The sequence below is a fragment of the Bufo bufo genome, chromosome 2 (assembly GCF_905171765.1).
Source record: "Bufo bufo chromosome 2, aBufBuf1.1, whole genome shotgun sequence".
Lineage (NCBI taxonomy): Eukaryota > Metazoa > Chordata > Amphibia > Anura > Bufonidae > Bufo > Bufo bufo.
In genome coordinates this window covers 623,734,523-623,751,217 of record NC_053390.1, presented here as the reverse complement: position 1 = coordinate 623,751,217, position 16,695 = coordinate 623,734,523, and the positions used below count along the sequence as shown (strand labels likewise).

Below are 16,695 nucleotides of genomic sequence, written 5' to 3'. Positions count from 1 at the left end.
CAAAGTTTCTTATAACCATCTCTTATCAGCAAGGGTTCCCGGTGTTCTGTGCTCCTTTTTAACTGTGTGTTGCAGTATTCAAAGCAATATTCACTCTCTACTGTGGCTAGGATGCTAACGTGTCTCTCTTTTTGCCTATCAATTGGGTATTTTTCCGGGAAATGTCTTAAAGGGCTTGCCCAGGATTCGAAAAACATGGCTGGTTCCATCAGAAACAGCACCATACCTGTCCAAAGGTTCTGTCTGGTATTGACACTCAGCTCTGTTGAAGTGAATGAGGTTGAGTTGCAATACCACACACAACCTGAGGAAAAGGGAGGTGCTGTTTTTGGGAGAAAGCAGTCACATTCTTCTAATACTGGAAAGAGGACCTTTCACCACTCCTGACATGCCTGTTTTAGGCTACTTTCACACTAGCGTTGTTTGAATCCGGCGTTCAATTCAGACACCGGAACTGCCCGCCGGATCCGGAAAAACGTGTGAAAACGGATTACATTTGAATCCTGATCAGGATTTTGATCACAATGAAAAAATGCATTGGAAAAAACGGATCCGCCATTTATGGACTTTAACTTTTTTTTCACATTTTTCGGGTTTAACATGCAAAATCCGGATCCGGTTTGTCTGAACACACGGCGCCGGATCCGGCGTTAATGCAAGTCAATGGGAAAAAGACCGGATCCGGCGTTCAGTCAAAGTGTTCAGGATTTTTGGCCGGAGGTAAAAATACAACATGCTACGGTTTTCTGAAAAGCCTGATCAGTCAAAAAGACTGAACTGAAGACATCCTGATGCATCCTGAACGGATTAGGCTACTTTCACACTTGCGGCAGGACGGATCCGACATGCTGTTCACCATGTCGGATCCGTCCTGCGGCTATTTCGCCGTGCCACCGCTCCGTCCCCATTGACTATAATGGGGACAGGGGCGGAGCTCCGGCACAGCACGGCGGTGCACGGCGAAAGCCGCCGGACTAAAAAGCCTGACATGCAGTAATTTTAGTCCGACGGCCTTTCGCCATGAGCACCGCCGTGCTGCGCCAGACCTCCGCCCCCGTCCCCAATATAGTCAATGGGGATGGCACGGCGAAATAGCCACAGGACGGATCCGACATGGTGAACAGCATGTCGGATCCGTCCTGCCGCAAGTGTGAAAGTACCCTTACTCTCCATTCAGAATGCATTAGGATAAAACTGATCAGTTCTTTTCCGGATTTGAGCCCCTAGAACGGAACTCAGCGCCGGAAAAGAAAAACGCTAGTGTGAAAGTACCCTTAAAAGCTGCATGCCTTAACCGTGTAATAACAATTCTGGAGCATCTATTCTCATGGCTCTATGTTGTGTCATTCCTTTCTTATTTCTACTAGAAGTTATGAATGAATTGCCAGCAGTCTGCAGTAAGAATGAATTGCCAGCAGTCTGCAGTAAGAATGAATTGCCAGCAGTCTGCAGTAAGAATGAATTGCTAGCAGTCTGCAGTAAGAATGAATTGCTAGCAGTCTGCAGTAAGAATGAATTGCTAGCAGTCTGCAGTAAGGATGAATTGCTAGCAGTCTGCAGTAAGAATGAATTGCTAGCAGTCTGCAGTAAGGATGAATTGCTAGCAGTCTGCAGTAAGAATGAATTGCTAGCAGTCTGCAGTAAGAATGAATTGCTAGCAGTCTGCAGTAAGGATGAATTGCTAGCAGTCTGCAGTAAGAATGAATTGCTAGCAGTCTGCAGTAAGGATGAATTGCTAGCAGTCTGCAGTAAGAATGAATTGCTAGCAGTCTGCAGTAAGAATGAATTGCTAGCAGTCTGCAGTAAGAATGAATTGCTAGCAGTCTGCAGTAAGGATGAATTGCTAGCAGTCTGCAGTAAGGATGAATTGCTAGCAGTCTGCAGTAAGAATGAATTGCTAGCAGTCTGCAGTAAGGATGAATTGCTAGCAGTCTGCAGTAAGAATGAATTGCTAGCAGTCTGCAGTAAGAATGAATTGCTAGCAGTCTGCAGTAAGGATGAATTGCTAGCAGTCTGCAGTAAGAATGAATTGCTAGCAGTCTGCAGTAAGAATGAATTGCTAGCAGTCTGCAGTAAGGATGAATTGCTAGCAGTCTGCAGTAAGGATGAATTGCTAGCAGTCTGCAGTAAGAATGAATTGCCAGCAGTCTGCAGTAAGAATGAATTGCTAGCAGTCTGCAGTAAGAATGAATTGCTAGCAGTCTGCAGTAAGGATGAATTGCTAGCAGTCTGCAGTAAGAATGAATTGCCAGCAGTCTGCAGTAAGAATGAATTGCCAGCAGTCTGCAGTAAGGATGAATTGCCAGCAGTCTGCAGTAAGAATGAATTGCTAGCAGTCTGCAGTAAGAATGAATTGCCAGCAGTCTGCAGTAAGGATGAATTGCCAGCAGTCTGCAGTAAGGGTACAGAGGGGAGGTAACCAAATGGGGGTGTGTCCCTGCACAGTCTGAAAATAGCAGCACTGATTGGATAGAGTCAGTCTGTGCAGGTACACGCCCCCAACTGGTTAGGCATGTCAAGAGCGGTGAAAGGTCCTCTTTAAAGAGATTTTCCATCTCATATACAAAACTCTTTAAAAAGGGTTAAAATGGAATAACAAAATGAATAGTGATACCTTAGTGATCCCCATCATCCTTGTTTGGGGTCATATCAACCCCCTGCCGGTCTCTCCTTACAGACAGGGAATGCCGCATGCTGCTGATTGAGCATTTGCTGCCTGTAAGAAGAGGGGCCATGATGGACCCGGTAGCGAGTGGAGTTTTTTCCTCTGTAGCCTGCTTACCATTTACCCTTTAGGTTCACAGATTTTACAAAATATTTTAACGAAACAAGCTTTCAAACCGAAGCAAAGTATTGAAACGAGTAAATAAAAAATGATTCTTGTAAATACTCCATAATTATACGTTTTAGAACACGATAAAATGAATGTCTACTCCAAAAATAATTCAATTGTTTCAGAAAATAAAACAAAATCATCTTGAGAATCTTTTCTCACCATTTTAATTATGATGCAGATGTGCGAGAGTTTCAGCAAACCCACGATGGAACTAAATCAGCGGAGTAGTCAATCCCATTGTCTAAAAGAAGCAAAATATTACAGAGCACATTTCCATGTAAAAGCCCTGCCAATTACTCGGCAGCAACGGGTAATCCAATACTGAAATTAGGGATAAACTTGGGTTTTATCGTCGGTGACCTTATTTTGCTCGTCCTCTGGATGAACAGCTCACACAAAGAGATCCTTCAAGTCATAGGAGACACTGGACATGTATCTTTGTAATAAATCTGGGAATACTGACCTAGAAATCTAGGCCCTGAGTCACTTTATGAAGAAAATGTGGCCTCTTATTTATACAGATCTGATCTAATAAACATGGAAATTGAATTCTATAATGTCGTCCTCATGAAAGCAAAAAGCAGAGGTTCATCAAGTTCAACCATTTGCAGATTCCTATTCTGTACAATGCTTGTCAGTCACAGAAGTCCCTGTCCCCATTGGGACTCACAATCTATAATTTTGTGGGAGTGTGGGAGGAAACTGGAGTACCCAGAGGAAACCCTCAAGAACATGGGGAGAAGATGCAATCCCTATGCAGATTTAGGCCTGAGGGATCATTTAGGTTGGCTTTTCACAGTCAGGTTTCTTGATGCAGTTTTTGAAGCCAAAGACCGGGATGGATCACAGGTGGAAGACAAATATAAAGGAAAGACTGGCCCAGATTTACTAGTCCTACGATTTTACATTGGAATTGAGTACAAATTTAGGGTGACATTTATCAAACTGACGCAAAGTAGAACTGGCTTAGTTGCCCATAGCAACCATTCCGATTCCACCTTTCAATTTTTCATAGCTCCTTTGAAAATGAAATGTGGAATCTGATTGGTTGCTATGGGCAACTGAGCCAGTTCTACTTTGCGTCAGTTTGATAAATCTCCTTGGTGCATATTAGGCCACCTCCGTTTCTATGATGCTTCACCCCCTAAGTCAATCCCTTTCTGAGTATGCTGGAAACAAGTGTAGGAACCCTAGATAAGCCAAGTCGCTCCGTTTTGCTCTACTCCATTAGGTGTAGATACAATAGTAAAACTGGGCCACTAAGGTGTATCTTCTTTTTGAAGTTTGTGTAAACCCAGTGTCTCGTTGTAGTGCTACCTACCAAGAGATAAGTTACATTAGGCTGCAACTGAACAGTCAGGTTTTAAAGCTGAAAGGAGGAAAAATAAGCATAAGGGTCTCAGCAGCTTTGACAAAAGCCAAATTAAGATGGCTAGATTACTAGTATTACAGGCAGTGGGGATGTCCCACTGCAGCAACCAATCTGACTTTAGGCTAGACCTAAGGGTGTCATCATGGCAGGGCCCTGATTTTCACCCTTTAACCCCTTCAGGACCAGGCAATTTGCATGTTTTTGTATTTTTGTTTTTTACTCCCTTCCTTCCCAGAGCCATAACATTTTTATTTTTTCATTCTCGTTGCTGTATGAGGGCTTGTTTTTTGTGGGGCAAATTGTACTTTCTAATGGCACCATTTAATATGGCATATGATGTAGTGGGAAGATGAAGAAAAAATGTGTTGGAATTGGAAAAAAACACCGTTTTATGGGTTTTGATTTTACGGTGTTTCCTATGTGATAAAACTGAAACATGCTTTTCTTTTTTGCTTATTTTTTTATTTTAATTGTGGGGAAGGGGGGTAATTTCATGTTACTTTTTTTTTCCCACTTTTTTTTTAAGTCATCCTAGGTGACTATAACAATCAATTGTTATATTGTCATTTGTATTCTGTAATCAATTTGTTTTTGTATCCATTACAGAATAGAGCATTCAGTTTATTACAAAAAAGTGCTGCCATCTGCAGGTCTGTATTGGAACATGGCAGTGATAGGCATCAGATCCTCAAGCTCTGGCCTATCACTACAATATAACAGCTTCCTTGATCTCAGCCAGGGAAAGCTGTTACCAGAATGGGGGCAAGTGGCTCCTGCATTTTCACTGCTCAGATGCTCAGAGATCTATTTCTAGTCAGGAAACAGGCTGAGGTCAGGGCCGGCAGCGTACATGTAAATCGGTGAAATTAATACAAAGTCAATGGGCTAAGTTCAGGTCAGGTAGTGGAGGGTCAGAATTGGCTCATAGACAGGGGCAGTGATGGCCAGTTCGCATTGTTCGCCCGCAAACACATGCGGGCTGCCATCTTTTTTCACAAGTCCGGCGAGGCACAGGTAACCACTTACCTGTGCCTGTGCCGCGAGCCGGTCTGAAAACAAATGCGGTCACCGGGAGCAGGCAGTTCCGAGAACAGCCCGATATAGGCCCCCGGTGGCTGTTCTCGAAACTGCCTGCTCCCGCTGACCGCACTTGTTTTCAGACCGGCTCGCGCACAGGCACAGGTAAGGACTTACCTGTGCCTCGCGAACAATGCGAACTGGCCATCACTGGACAGGGGTCGGTACACAGGCAATAAACAGAACAGAACATCTTAACTTTATACTAGCATGCTAGGAAACCCTAAGGCTTACCGATAGGCATGGGGGACAAAGGCTAGCCAGTTTGGTCCTACTCCATGGAATAAGATAGAATAGTGTCATAAACATGCATTATCAGAAGAAGGCAAGGTATTGATGATTATGATGCTCTGGGCAATGTGATGCTAGGAAACTTTGGGTGCCCTACTGCAGACCAAATACATCCCTTCATGGCGATGATATTACCTAATGGCAATGGTCTATTTCAGCAGGATAATGTCTCCTGCCACACTGTATAAACTGTTCAGGAATGATTTGAGGAACATGACAAAGAGTTCCCCAAATTCCCCAGATACCAATCCGACTGAGCATGTGTGGGATGTGCTTGAAAAACATGTCTGATCTTTGGAGACTCCAACTTACAATGAGTAGGACTTAAATGGAATCTATCTCTAGATATCCTTAGCAAAACACTGGGTCACTTTCTTGAAGTGGCCCGGCCATTCTGCTAAACAGCCCCAGTGTGAGCTGATTCTACACTGTATATAGAAAGAAGGCAGCAAAAATGAATACGCACTCTGCCACAAAGCACTTACAAATGTATATGACAATAAATGTATATGTATATATTTTATATTACATACATTAAAGATAAGTCGGCTCTCCTGACATGTCTCTTTTAGTAAGTCAATGTATTCCCCATAAAACAATAAATGTGAAGCATTTTTTCTTACAGTAGCACTCCCACAAAAATCTTTATTCTCTTGCCCCTTAGAAAGGTACATGATGTAAACTGTAGGTATGAGTTATCCACTCCCTTCTGATCCTCAGCTGTGTCACTACTTCTCCAACTGATACGGGTCATTTACTTCTCCATTTATTCCTATGAGACTGACATTAAGGCTCCTATAGGAATACATAGAGAAACTGGCTTCCTGTCCACACATAAAATGCTTTTATTTGGAAAGTCGGAGGATCAGAAGGGAGGTCATAACTCAAAAAATACAGTCACTGGTAAGAAGATTACCTTTACTACAGTATACATCATGTACCTTTCTAAAAGGTCAGAGAATAAAAATATTTGTATTGCACCATTGCTTTGTCAGTCCTCCTAGTAATATATGAATACATTGACAACTGGGTATTACCATTCACCATGTTAAAAGACTCTATCCGTACTCACTCTGACACTGTCAGCACGGGTATTGTCAAACTGTGTACCGACAGACCTTTAACTTGCAACGCCACTGTAGACTTCTAAGAAACAATGCTCCAGAATTGTTATTTCATTGAAGAATATATTCATTTAGTTAAACAGACATGTCAGGAGAGCTATCGAGTCCGTTCTAAATAGTAATGCTCCAGAGTATAGAGGCCAATCTACTGTACATTGTGTATCTAATGCCCCAGGAGCTCAATCAGCGATCCTTGTCCTTGGTACCTGCTAATTCCAACTACACATAAAATACCCAGAACATGATTTAGTATCTTTTCTAAGCAACTGGAAGACGTCCTCATTAAAAGTACTCTGTTTGCATGTCCATCCCAAATTGATGCTTTTCACAGACACAAAAGGACCGTACACATTTTTCCAAGTAATAAAAATTGCAAATTAAAATTGGACTGCACATGCCCTCTGTGTAATATTTCTTGGGAATATTGACCCAGATCTTCTCACTGTCGACAAAACGCTTTCTCAGTCTCTCTAAAAGCACCTTTCCTAAGCCCCCACTCTCACACATTGAGCGTTGTACACATATACCGTATCGTCGCCCTACACGCAAACTGTTTTCTGTATTGTACATTCCTGACCTAGATAACTACCAAGATCTCGGTACAATGTCGGTGAGCATAAGCACTAATATCATAGTGTATGGTATTTTTATTATAATTTAGACATTGTAGAAATTGTGGCAGATGTAGTGACCCTGTAAAGGTGTAGCCCTAAGCTGCGCAGATATGAACCTAAGCTAACACAGTGGCTCATCCCGGATGATACATTTAGGGCATGGCTAGACTCCCTCTTGTCTAACCCTACATCAACTTCTCATTGGCTTTGGTTGCAAGAGAATTGTCGTGCTGAATTTCACATCATAGGACATACCCTTTTCCCATTAAGCCACATTCTTTGACAAGATAGAATTTTCTACAGCTACATGCACCAAACAGAGCCAAATTTTAGTGCAAATTACAACAATGTCTAGGTGTAGTCACATTAAATGTGAGTATTGATCCAGTTATCGCTGTTTCATTTCAACCTCTGTGTTTTCAGTGCAATTCACTTACATCTATTCTAAGGCCCGAGCTCCATTCACTGCACTGTAGAAAGGCAGTATGCTTGAATGGAAGGACAGAAAAATGTCTGCCCTCATGATCACTCCAGCTCTTACACATATTTGAATTAGGTCACATTCACATCTCCGGTGAACATTTCTGGCAGGCTGTTCCAGCAGAGATTCATTGGATCCAGCATTGCCGGATTCAGAATATCATTGCCGTCCCCTTATTTACTATAATGGGATCTGACCACTTTCTGGCATAAATGCTGCGTTTCGGCCAGACAAAACCCGTTGCGTTCAGCGGTCTTTGGTCCGGCTGACCGCCCGCATTTGTGCCAGCTGCATCCTCCTGCCGGATGAGAATTAATTGACTACTAAAAATATATCTAAAAGTTTTCACTACTTGACATTAGCGCATTAGCCGTTCAATTTTGAGTTTCCACGTTTGTTACTCTACAAAGTTGAAAAAATGCATTCATTTCTTCTCTATGTCACCTATACCAAGACAATTGCTGGGGCTAATAGAAAGTGGTATAACAAATGCATGCGCTCCGCGTGGCTTCTGCACAGAAAATGATCACGCCTGTTGTTTGTCATCCACAAGCAGTCAGGTTACAATAGACACCGCCTTTTTCTATGCTTGCTAGGTCCTTCACTTCGTCAATGTGCATTACACACCTTGGCCTCCAGCATCTTTATGTATAGTCAGTCAGATGTGGTTAACCCTAAATAGCCCGATACGATCTAGTACAAAGCAGTGATTCCATAGAAATATTCCGTGGAGTACAGAGAAGTCATCGGTACATACAATCAGCCACTCATGACAAAATACTTATCAAATGTAGAATGTTCAGGGCCAATCAATTGTATTAACCTTCCAATGAGTCAGTAGAAAATACTAGTTTTACATAGATGTATAGTTCTCCTGACCTTTTTACTAAATTCTTGTATTCCCCATAGAAAAATTATTCTGGAGAATATTTTTATAACTTGTAAGTTGTGTCATTGTCTCGTATGAATAATTAGTAAACCAGGTGCTACCATTCATTTAGTTAAAGGGACGCGCCCAAACAGAATCCGCACTGATGGCACTATGTCGGAGTGACACGCCCTCACCTGAAAACACTAGGTGATCTTTATTTTTATGGTACTATTATGGCTAGCATTATTATTGTGTTCTTCCTTTACAAAACCAGCAGTTAATAGACTTACATCATTGGCTGGATGAAAGTAACAGACTACAAGAAAAAAAACCCCGAAAAGATACAAACAATAATGACTTCAAGATATTTTGATTTTTTTTTTTTCACACTCTAGATGGAAATACTCTACAATGTATGCTAAGGAGTAAGCTAAAATGTTTAAAAGTACAATTTGGTAAAATGAAGATAAAATCTGGGGTAATAAAGAGGTCAGAGCAGAAAGGGTAAAAAGGAGGGCGGGTGGAAAATATAGAAAGGGATTAGGATGGAGCTTTAGTTCACAAGAGAACAAAGGGTGTGAAGTACAAAGGCATCCTGTGGGAGGAGAGTGATGAAATCCATCAATGGTTTACACGGAAGAGCCCAGAGCAGTGCGTATTGATAGGCAGAAAGAATGGGACTGTCAGACAAGGTAAAAAATGGGGAAAACATTCTAAATTGAATACATAAAAGAAACTGAGATAACAAGGCTAATAAAGAGCAAGAGGAATAGGACAAGCACGCTCCAACTGTCACACTAACATAAAAACAAGTCGGATTCACTAATTACTTATGTCAGTATTTGGATATTTTACAACCACCCCAAAAATGTTGAATCATATATATATATAGATAGATAGATAATATAACTTCTAATAGTAATAAAAGTTGTGTGTATATATATATATATGATATAACTTCTAATAGTAATAAAATTTGTATATATATATATATATATATATATATATACTGTATATAATATAACTTCTAATAGTAATAAAAGTTGTGTGTATATATATATATATATATGATATAACTTCTAATAGTAATAAAAGTTGTGTGCATATATATATATATATATATATGATATAACTTCTAATAGTAATAAAAGTTGTATATATATAATATATATATACTGTATATAATATAACTTCTAATGGTAATAAAAGTTGTATATCTATATATAGTTGTATAATTTAAAATTTTTAATTATATATAAAAAAAAATGTTTGTCATCTGTTGATTCGACTGTCATACAGTTAAGTTTCTTGATGCCACGTCATATATACATATTGACACCTTTAATAACGACATCTTTTCACTTTCATTAAGGATTCTAGAGAACATGCCAATTCATGCACAACACTTTCTAAAAAAAAAAACATATAAAAACTGGCAATGAAGCGCAATAAACAAGTATGAACAATCTGGTCACTTTTCTGTTTAACTTCCTTACGGCTAAATAAGAGGGTGTATCTCCTACACTGATCATGTGTTTTATTAAAGCCGGGTGACAGCGCCGTAACAGTAATCATATGACAGCCCTATCTATAGAAAGATCTACTAAAGAATAGTGCAAATAAAGACATAGCAACCAATCAGACTACAGCTGTGAGCACAGGTTGTACAACGAAGGCCATAGCATGGATTGTTGCTATGAGTACCTCCACTCTCATCACATACATCGCTCATCTGTTAGAAGTGAAGTACTTACTCAGATAGGGGGGCTTGTAAGGCGCTCTGGTCCCGGAGAGCAGGCCATCTAGCTCTTTTCTCTCTTGTGTACTCCCTCCTCCATTTCCATTGCCTACTCCTGCCAGCCCTTGTAATGCCTTCTCCTTTCCAAATGTAGAAAAGGATCTCTCCCCTCCTGGAGGCACCTCAGGTGCTTCAAACACTTCAGTGTCCGGAACAGAGTCCATACCCGGCACATGAAGATTGCTGCGGTAGTCTGCCGCCTGACGGCCATCACTGGAAGGTACAAAAGAAGGCATCCAGCAGCGGTCCGAATGGCCCAGAGCTTTACACTCTTCTGTACAGTTGGAGAACAGGTCAGCTCCTGTGGAGGCACATTGGAGTCGATAAAGGCAAAGCTATATTTAATTATCCTTCATTTTTTAATGAGAAAATTGAATAGTTTGACGCCATTGATTTAGACCTTGATATTTTACACCTCGAAATAGATGATTAGTAAAAGCAGATTCTAAAAAGCACTTACAGTTAGAACTACGAATAATCCATTTTACCCACATTTTTTCGATGTGATGATCTGTTAATCTTCACATGGATAATGAGCTATTAGTTGGCGTGTGGGGTGTATTAATGTACCCTTCATGACCTACTCCATATATCAAGTTGATAGATGAGTTAGTAGGTTTCATAACTTAGAGTGCTTCCTCCCCAATTAGATACTTCTAGAATTCCCTCACGAGCTGGTATCATTCAGCCTGGGAGACCTTCCTAAGTGGAGAAGTAGCAGGAAGGTCACTATTACCATCTGATTTACTCATCCCTCCAGCACAACCTTCGTGCCCATAAACCTTGGAACGAAACATCAGAGGGCATACCTAATACCTATGAAGGTGAAGTATCTATTGGCAGTGGGATTCCAGAGCCTAGTATGAATTATATTGGCTTATTACTGCTTCTTCCTTCCCTTCCTCCTTCCTCCCCTCCATTTCTTTCTTTATTCTTCCCCCTCCTCTCTTTCCGTTCCCTCGTACCTCACTTTCTTCCCCCCTCACTCACTTCCTTTCTTATCTTATCCTCTCTCCATATTACATACTCAATTCTTATTCACTCACTTTCTTGCTTTTTCCTTTCTGTCAGTCCTTCTTTACCTCCCTTCTTAGCTTCAAACCCCCTTTTTCCATCTTTCTCCACCACTCCTTCTATTTTTATTTCATTCTCTCATTCTATCTATATTTTCCTTCCTTCCATCTTTCCACTCTTCACCTATTTTTATTTTATGTTTCTAATTTCTTCTATACTTTAACTTCTTTCTTTTTTCCTTTCATTCCTTCCTCCCATCTTTCCAATCCACCTATTCCTTCTTCTATGCTTTCTCTTTCTTTCTTTCATTCTTTCTTTCTTTCATTCTTTCTTTCATTCTTTCTTTCTCTCTTTCCTTTCCCTCTATCTTCTGTCTGTGTTTCTCTCTTGCTATTTCCTTGTCCGTCAGTTTTCTCTCCTCCCTTTTCCCTCATCACATTCTTTCATTCTTTCTTTCTCTTTCCTTTCCCTCCATCTTCTGTCTGTGTTTCTCTCTTGCTATTTCCTTGTCCGTCAGTTTTCTCTCCTCCCTTTTCCCTCATCACATTCTTTCTTTCTTTCATTCTTTCTTTCTCTTTCCTTTCCCTCCATCTTCTGTCTGTGTTTCTCTCTTGCTATTTCCTTGTCCGTCAGTTTTCTCTGCTCCCTTTTCCCTCATCACATTATTTCTTTCTGCCTCTCGGTGTCCAGGATTAGCTGCTGTAAGTGCTCGTGTAACCTGAGATGTGGCTGCTGATACTATTGACAAACCACTAGATCTCTTCCAGCAAACACATGTCCTTACCAGCTTCCTGACTATTCTCGCCTACGTATGTCTCCTCCGCCTATTTACACATCTGACATTCTGATTGATTTCGTCCTGGCTTCCTATGCCGCTGTGATGTGACTTCCCTACTTTCCCATTCTTGCTGTGGGGATGCTAAGGATGGCTGGTTACCGTATAACACATATTCCGAGTTCTACTGTATAAACAACACATAAAAGCCCAGAATGCCGTTTCCCAAGATATAACTTGAATTTCTCACTGGCACCAAGCATTTGCTCGGCTGAAGGAACAGCAGTGAAAGTTTGGAGGCCTGTGATTGATTTGCACTATGGGGTTGTTTCTAATTGTGCCGTAATGCCTGTGTACACAATGCCATATGTATGCTAATGTGCCTGCCATACCAACTGTGTGCACAGAGCTTTAGAGGAATATTATACAAGACCCACGACAAGGAAGAAGAACCACATCTAAACCCCTGAAACAGGGCTGGTGGGGATAGGATAGAAATCCTGTGGATTCAATCATTTAAAGGGCCACAGAACCAGTTCATTATTTGACAAGAATTTTTAGGGTTATAGATGCAGGCATAGAAATACACTTATAAATATCATCGTGGCTCTTTATGTGTTGTCTTGCATAGGACTGCTAGGAATCGCTGCACGATAACAGAACCACAGATGAATATCCTCAATAGGGTCGGTGGAGTTACATTTTTGTATTTGATCTACATTATTCAAAGGGAATGTGTCATCAGACAATGACCTGCTGTTTAAATCACTTTTTTATGTTTAACATATTTTTTATTTTTTTATTTGATGATGTTATTTTTTAATTTTACAATTCACTTTTTATATTTAAACTAAAACCAGAAATCCTGCAGTTTGCGCGCTGGCCGCTATGTCTAATAATTGGCGCCACTTCTTCTAATCCTGCCTGAAAGGATATCCCCTCTGTGTATAGATGATAGAGAATCCATCATTCACAATAGATGATTGTCAGAGCTGATCTATTCTTCCCTTCTACAATGACCTCTGCGTAGGTCACAGAGCATGCCTGGAAAACTCTCCCCTCCTGACCATGGTGTCTATGGCCCACAAGGGCTGCCATAAAGCAATTTTCTTAATGCTTTCTAAATGCTGTTAAGAACAGCTCCGGCAAAATGGCCGCCCCCATAATCATGTTCAGGAAATTAAAAAAAATTAAAAAAGCTACAATCAGAAAATAAAAAGAGATGTGTTACTATCTGGTTTTAACTGACAGATAACATTTATCTAGCTATCTATTTGTTTCTATGTCATCAATCACCATGTTTGTTCTTATTGTTTTTGAAGAGAATTTATCACATAGTTTCTGCGGCATTTAGACTTTGCATCATCAGGCCCGCGTGCCTACTAGAATGTCATTTTATGGTGCTTGCTCGGTTTTTTATAAAAAAATTCAAGAAAATCTGATTTAAAAAATGAAAAGAAGACATAATACCCAGTGGCTCCTGCTCCTCGTCATCTCAGATCCCCCAACGGTCTCTTCTTGGTCCCCCTAGACAGGGAAGTGTGACCCCTCTGCCAATGACTGGCTGAGGAAGGTCCCCATGACTGGCTGAGCAGAAACATTTCCTGTGCCAAGAGGGACAAGGAGCAGAGGACATGAGTCTGAATGGGAGCACCGGGAGATCATTGAGGTGCGCATAACTTCTTTAGCCATTCCGGTCATTATTTGAAAAAATTGAAATGGCTGGACAACCCTTTTAAAGGGCCGCACAACTCTAGGCCACTCAGTGATCTGGTGGCTCAAATACAATTATAGCAGACACGTGTTTGTTACTTTGTGTTGTGTGATAGCAGATATTTTGCATTGTGACTAATGATGTTAAGGACGTGATTTTACACTGGCCTGCGTTATTTTCTGGTATTCTTGTGTAAGTATGAGCAATATGCGTATCTCGTTGTGTCAGTGCATCAGTTCGAATATCCATTTAGTATTCAACTAATGCCCTATGTTATAATTAGATTCATAATGTTAACTGTTCTGTCATTTCAGTGCCATAAATGCACTTTGTGAAAAAAAAAAAAAAAGCAGAATCATCAACAAGTGGTAAAGGGCAGCAAATGGAAGCGCTTTTATTACAGATTAATCTCACTTTGTAATGACTTTTATTTTAAATGAAGCAATGTAGCACACAGTGGCTGTGCCTTCCATCCTAACCTTCCATTGATAATAAGTATGCAGAAGTCTGGAAATAAATTACTGATCAGTGAGCTGTTGAAGAATTCAGACGTGAACTGCAGCTGGGATTAAAGAATCGGAGAAGGGCTGAGGAGGGGGATACCAGAAGCATAAAGGGTTTTATACAGAAACCGACATCTTCAAGCCTTTATACCCTGTCGCGCAAATAAAAATAATGAAAACAAAACGGATTAAATAATTGTAGGCATTTTTTTTTCTTTTTTGGTGAAAACCTTTCTGCTAAGGCGTGATTGGCTATGTTTTACCATTTACAGATCAGTGTAGATTTATTAGCCATATTGGAAGAAACACCAATGTGAATTATTAGCAAAAAAAATTAACATAAAAATAATTGTTCCCCTGAGGAAGCGAAATGCGAAACGTGCGTTTGGGTTCAAGCCACACTGGTCTGTGTAACCTTTTATGCATTCCCTGTTTTCTGTTTACTATTTATTGCACTTTGTTACTATTTGCTCAGGTTATATACCTTGTTCCCTCCCCTTGGTGGTTTTTATTAACTATTTTATAGATGGTTTTTGCACTATGAATATTACCCTCTTATACCGTCTAAGGGTGGGAACTATACTACAACATAGAGTTTATAGATGGGCTTTGCGTAGTAACATGTGACGTATATACTGTGGCTTGTTTTTCTCTATATGCTACTGATGCTGATTTTATATTTTTATAATTGATGTAAAACTGATAAAATGTATATTCTGAATAATTATATGCTGTGTACCTATAATTTTGGTGTGGATTTTCTATAAAAAAAATTGGATAAAAACAAAAGACAGATACATAGATAGATAGACAGATAGAATAGACATATAGAATAGATAGATAGATAATAGATAGATTCATCTATATATGATAGACAGAGATAGATAGATAGATAGATAGATAGATAGATAGATAGATAGATAGATAGATAATAGATAGATAGATAGACAGATAGAATAGACATATAGAATAGATAGATAGATAATAGATAGATTCATCTATATATGATAGACAGAGATAGATAGATAGATAGATAGATAGATATGAGATAGATAGATAGATAGATAGATAGATAGATAGAGGAAACTCGACATCCTATAACCCTATAATGCCCCTTTAACCCAACATCCACCCCCTTAAATTCCCACATCAAACCCCCCTCCACAATACCTATTATTTATTTTGCTTTGCTAAATGTTTTACTTTGACATGCCAATAAAGTTTTTTTGAATTTGTGATAGATAGACGGATAGATAGATAATATATAGACAGATATTAGTTAGATAGATAGATAGATAGATAATGGATAAATAGATATAAGATAGATAAATAGCTATAGATATAGATAATATAGCTAGTAGGGATAGATAGATAGATAGATAGATAGATAGATAGATAGATAGATAGATAGATAGATAGATAATAGATAGATAGATGAGAGAGAGATAGATAGAAGAAAGATAAATAGCTATAGATATAGATAAGATAGATAGATACTTAGTTACATAGATAGACATATTAGATAGATAGCATAGCTAGTAGAGATAGATAAATAGATAGATAGATAATAGATAGATATTAGATAGATAAATAGACTGATACTTAGTTACATAAGTAGATAGACAGATATTAGATAGATAGATATAAGATAGATAAATAGCTATAGATATATAGATAATATAGCTAGCAGGGATAGATAGATAGACAGATAGATAGATAATATATAGATAGACAGATATTAGTTAGATAGATAGATACTTAGTTACATAGAAAACAAAAAGTAGATGAGCAGCACACACTAGGGAGGTGCAATACCTTAGAGTAGACCACGGACTGGATCCAATTCAAATATGTATAGAAAAAATCCAAGGCAGCACACAATAATCCGTGAAAAACAGGGTGTTTATTCCCCCATGTGAAGACAGCAACGTTTCAGCTCTCTCTATGGAGCCTTTGTCAAGCCAGTTACATAGGTAGATAGACAAATATTAGATAGATAGATAGATAGATAGATAGATAGATAGATAGATAATAGATAGATAGATAGATAGATAATAGATAGATAGATAGATAATAGATAGATAGATAGATAGATAGATAATAGGAGATAGATAGAAGGATAGATAGATAGATAGATAGATAGATAGATAGATAGATAGATAAATAGATAGATAGATAGATAGAAGGATAGATAGATAGATAGATAGATAGATAGATAGATAGAT

The 16,695-nt window shown here is 39.3% G+C and overlaps 1 protein-coding gene across 1 annotated transcript in view; it reads right to left on the bottom strand.

The window, feature by feature from the left end:
* Nucleotides 1-16,695, bottom strand: part of PCDH10 (protocadherin 10) — a 66,050-nt gene that overhangs the window by 27,151 nt on the left and 22,204 nt on the right. Inside the window, exon 4 of the mRNA XM_040418448.1 lies at nt 10,421-10,765. Coding sequence (XP_040274382.1) covers nt 10,421-10,765 — 345 coding nt within the window. The remainder of the gene's footprint in view (nt 1-10,420; nt 10,766-16,695) is intronic.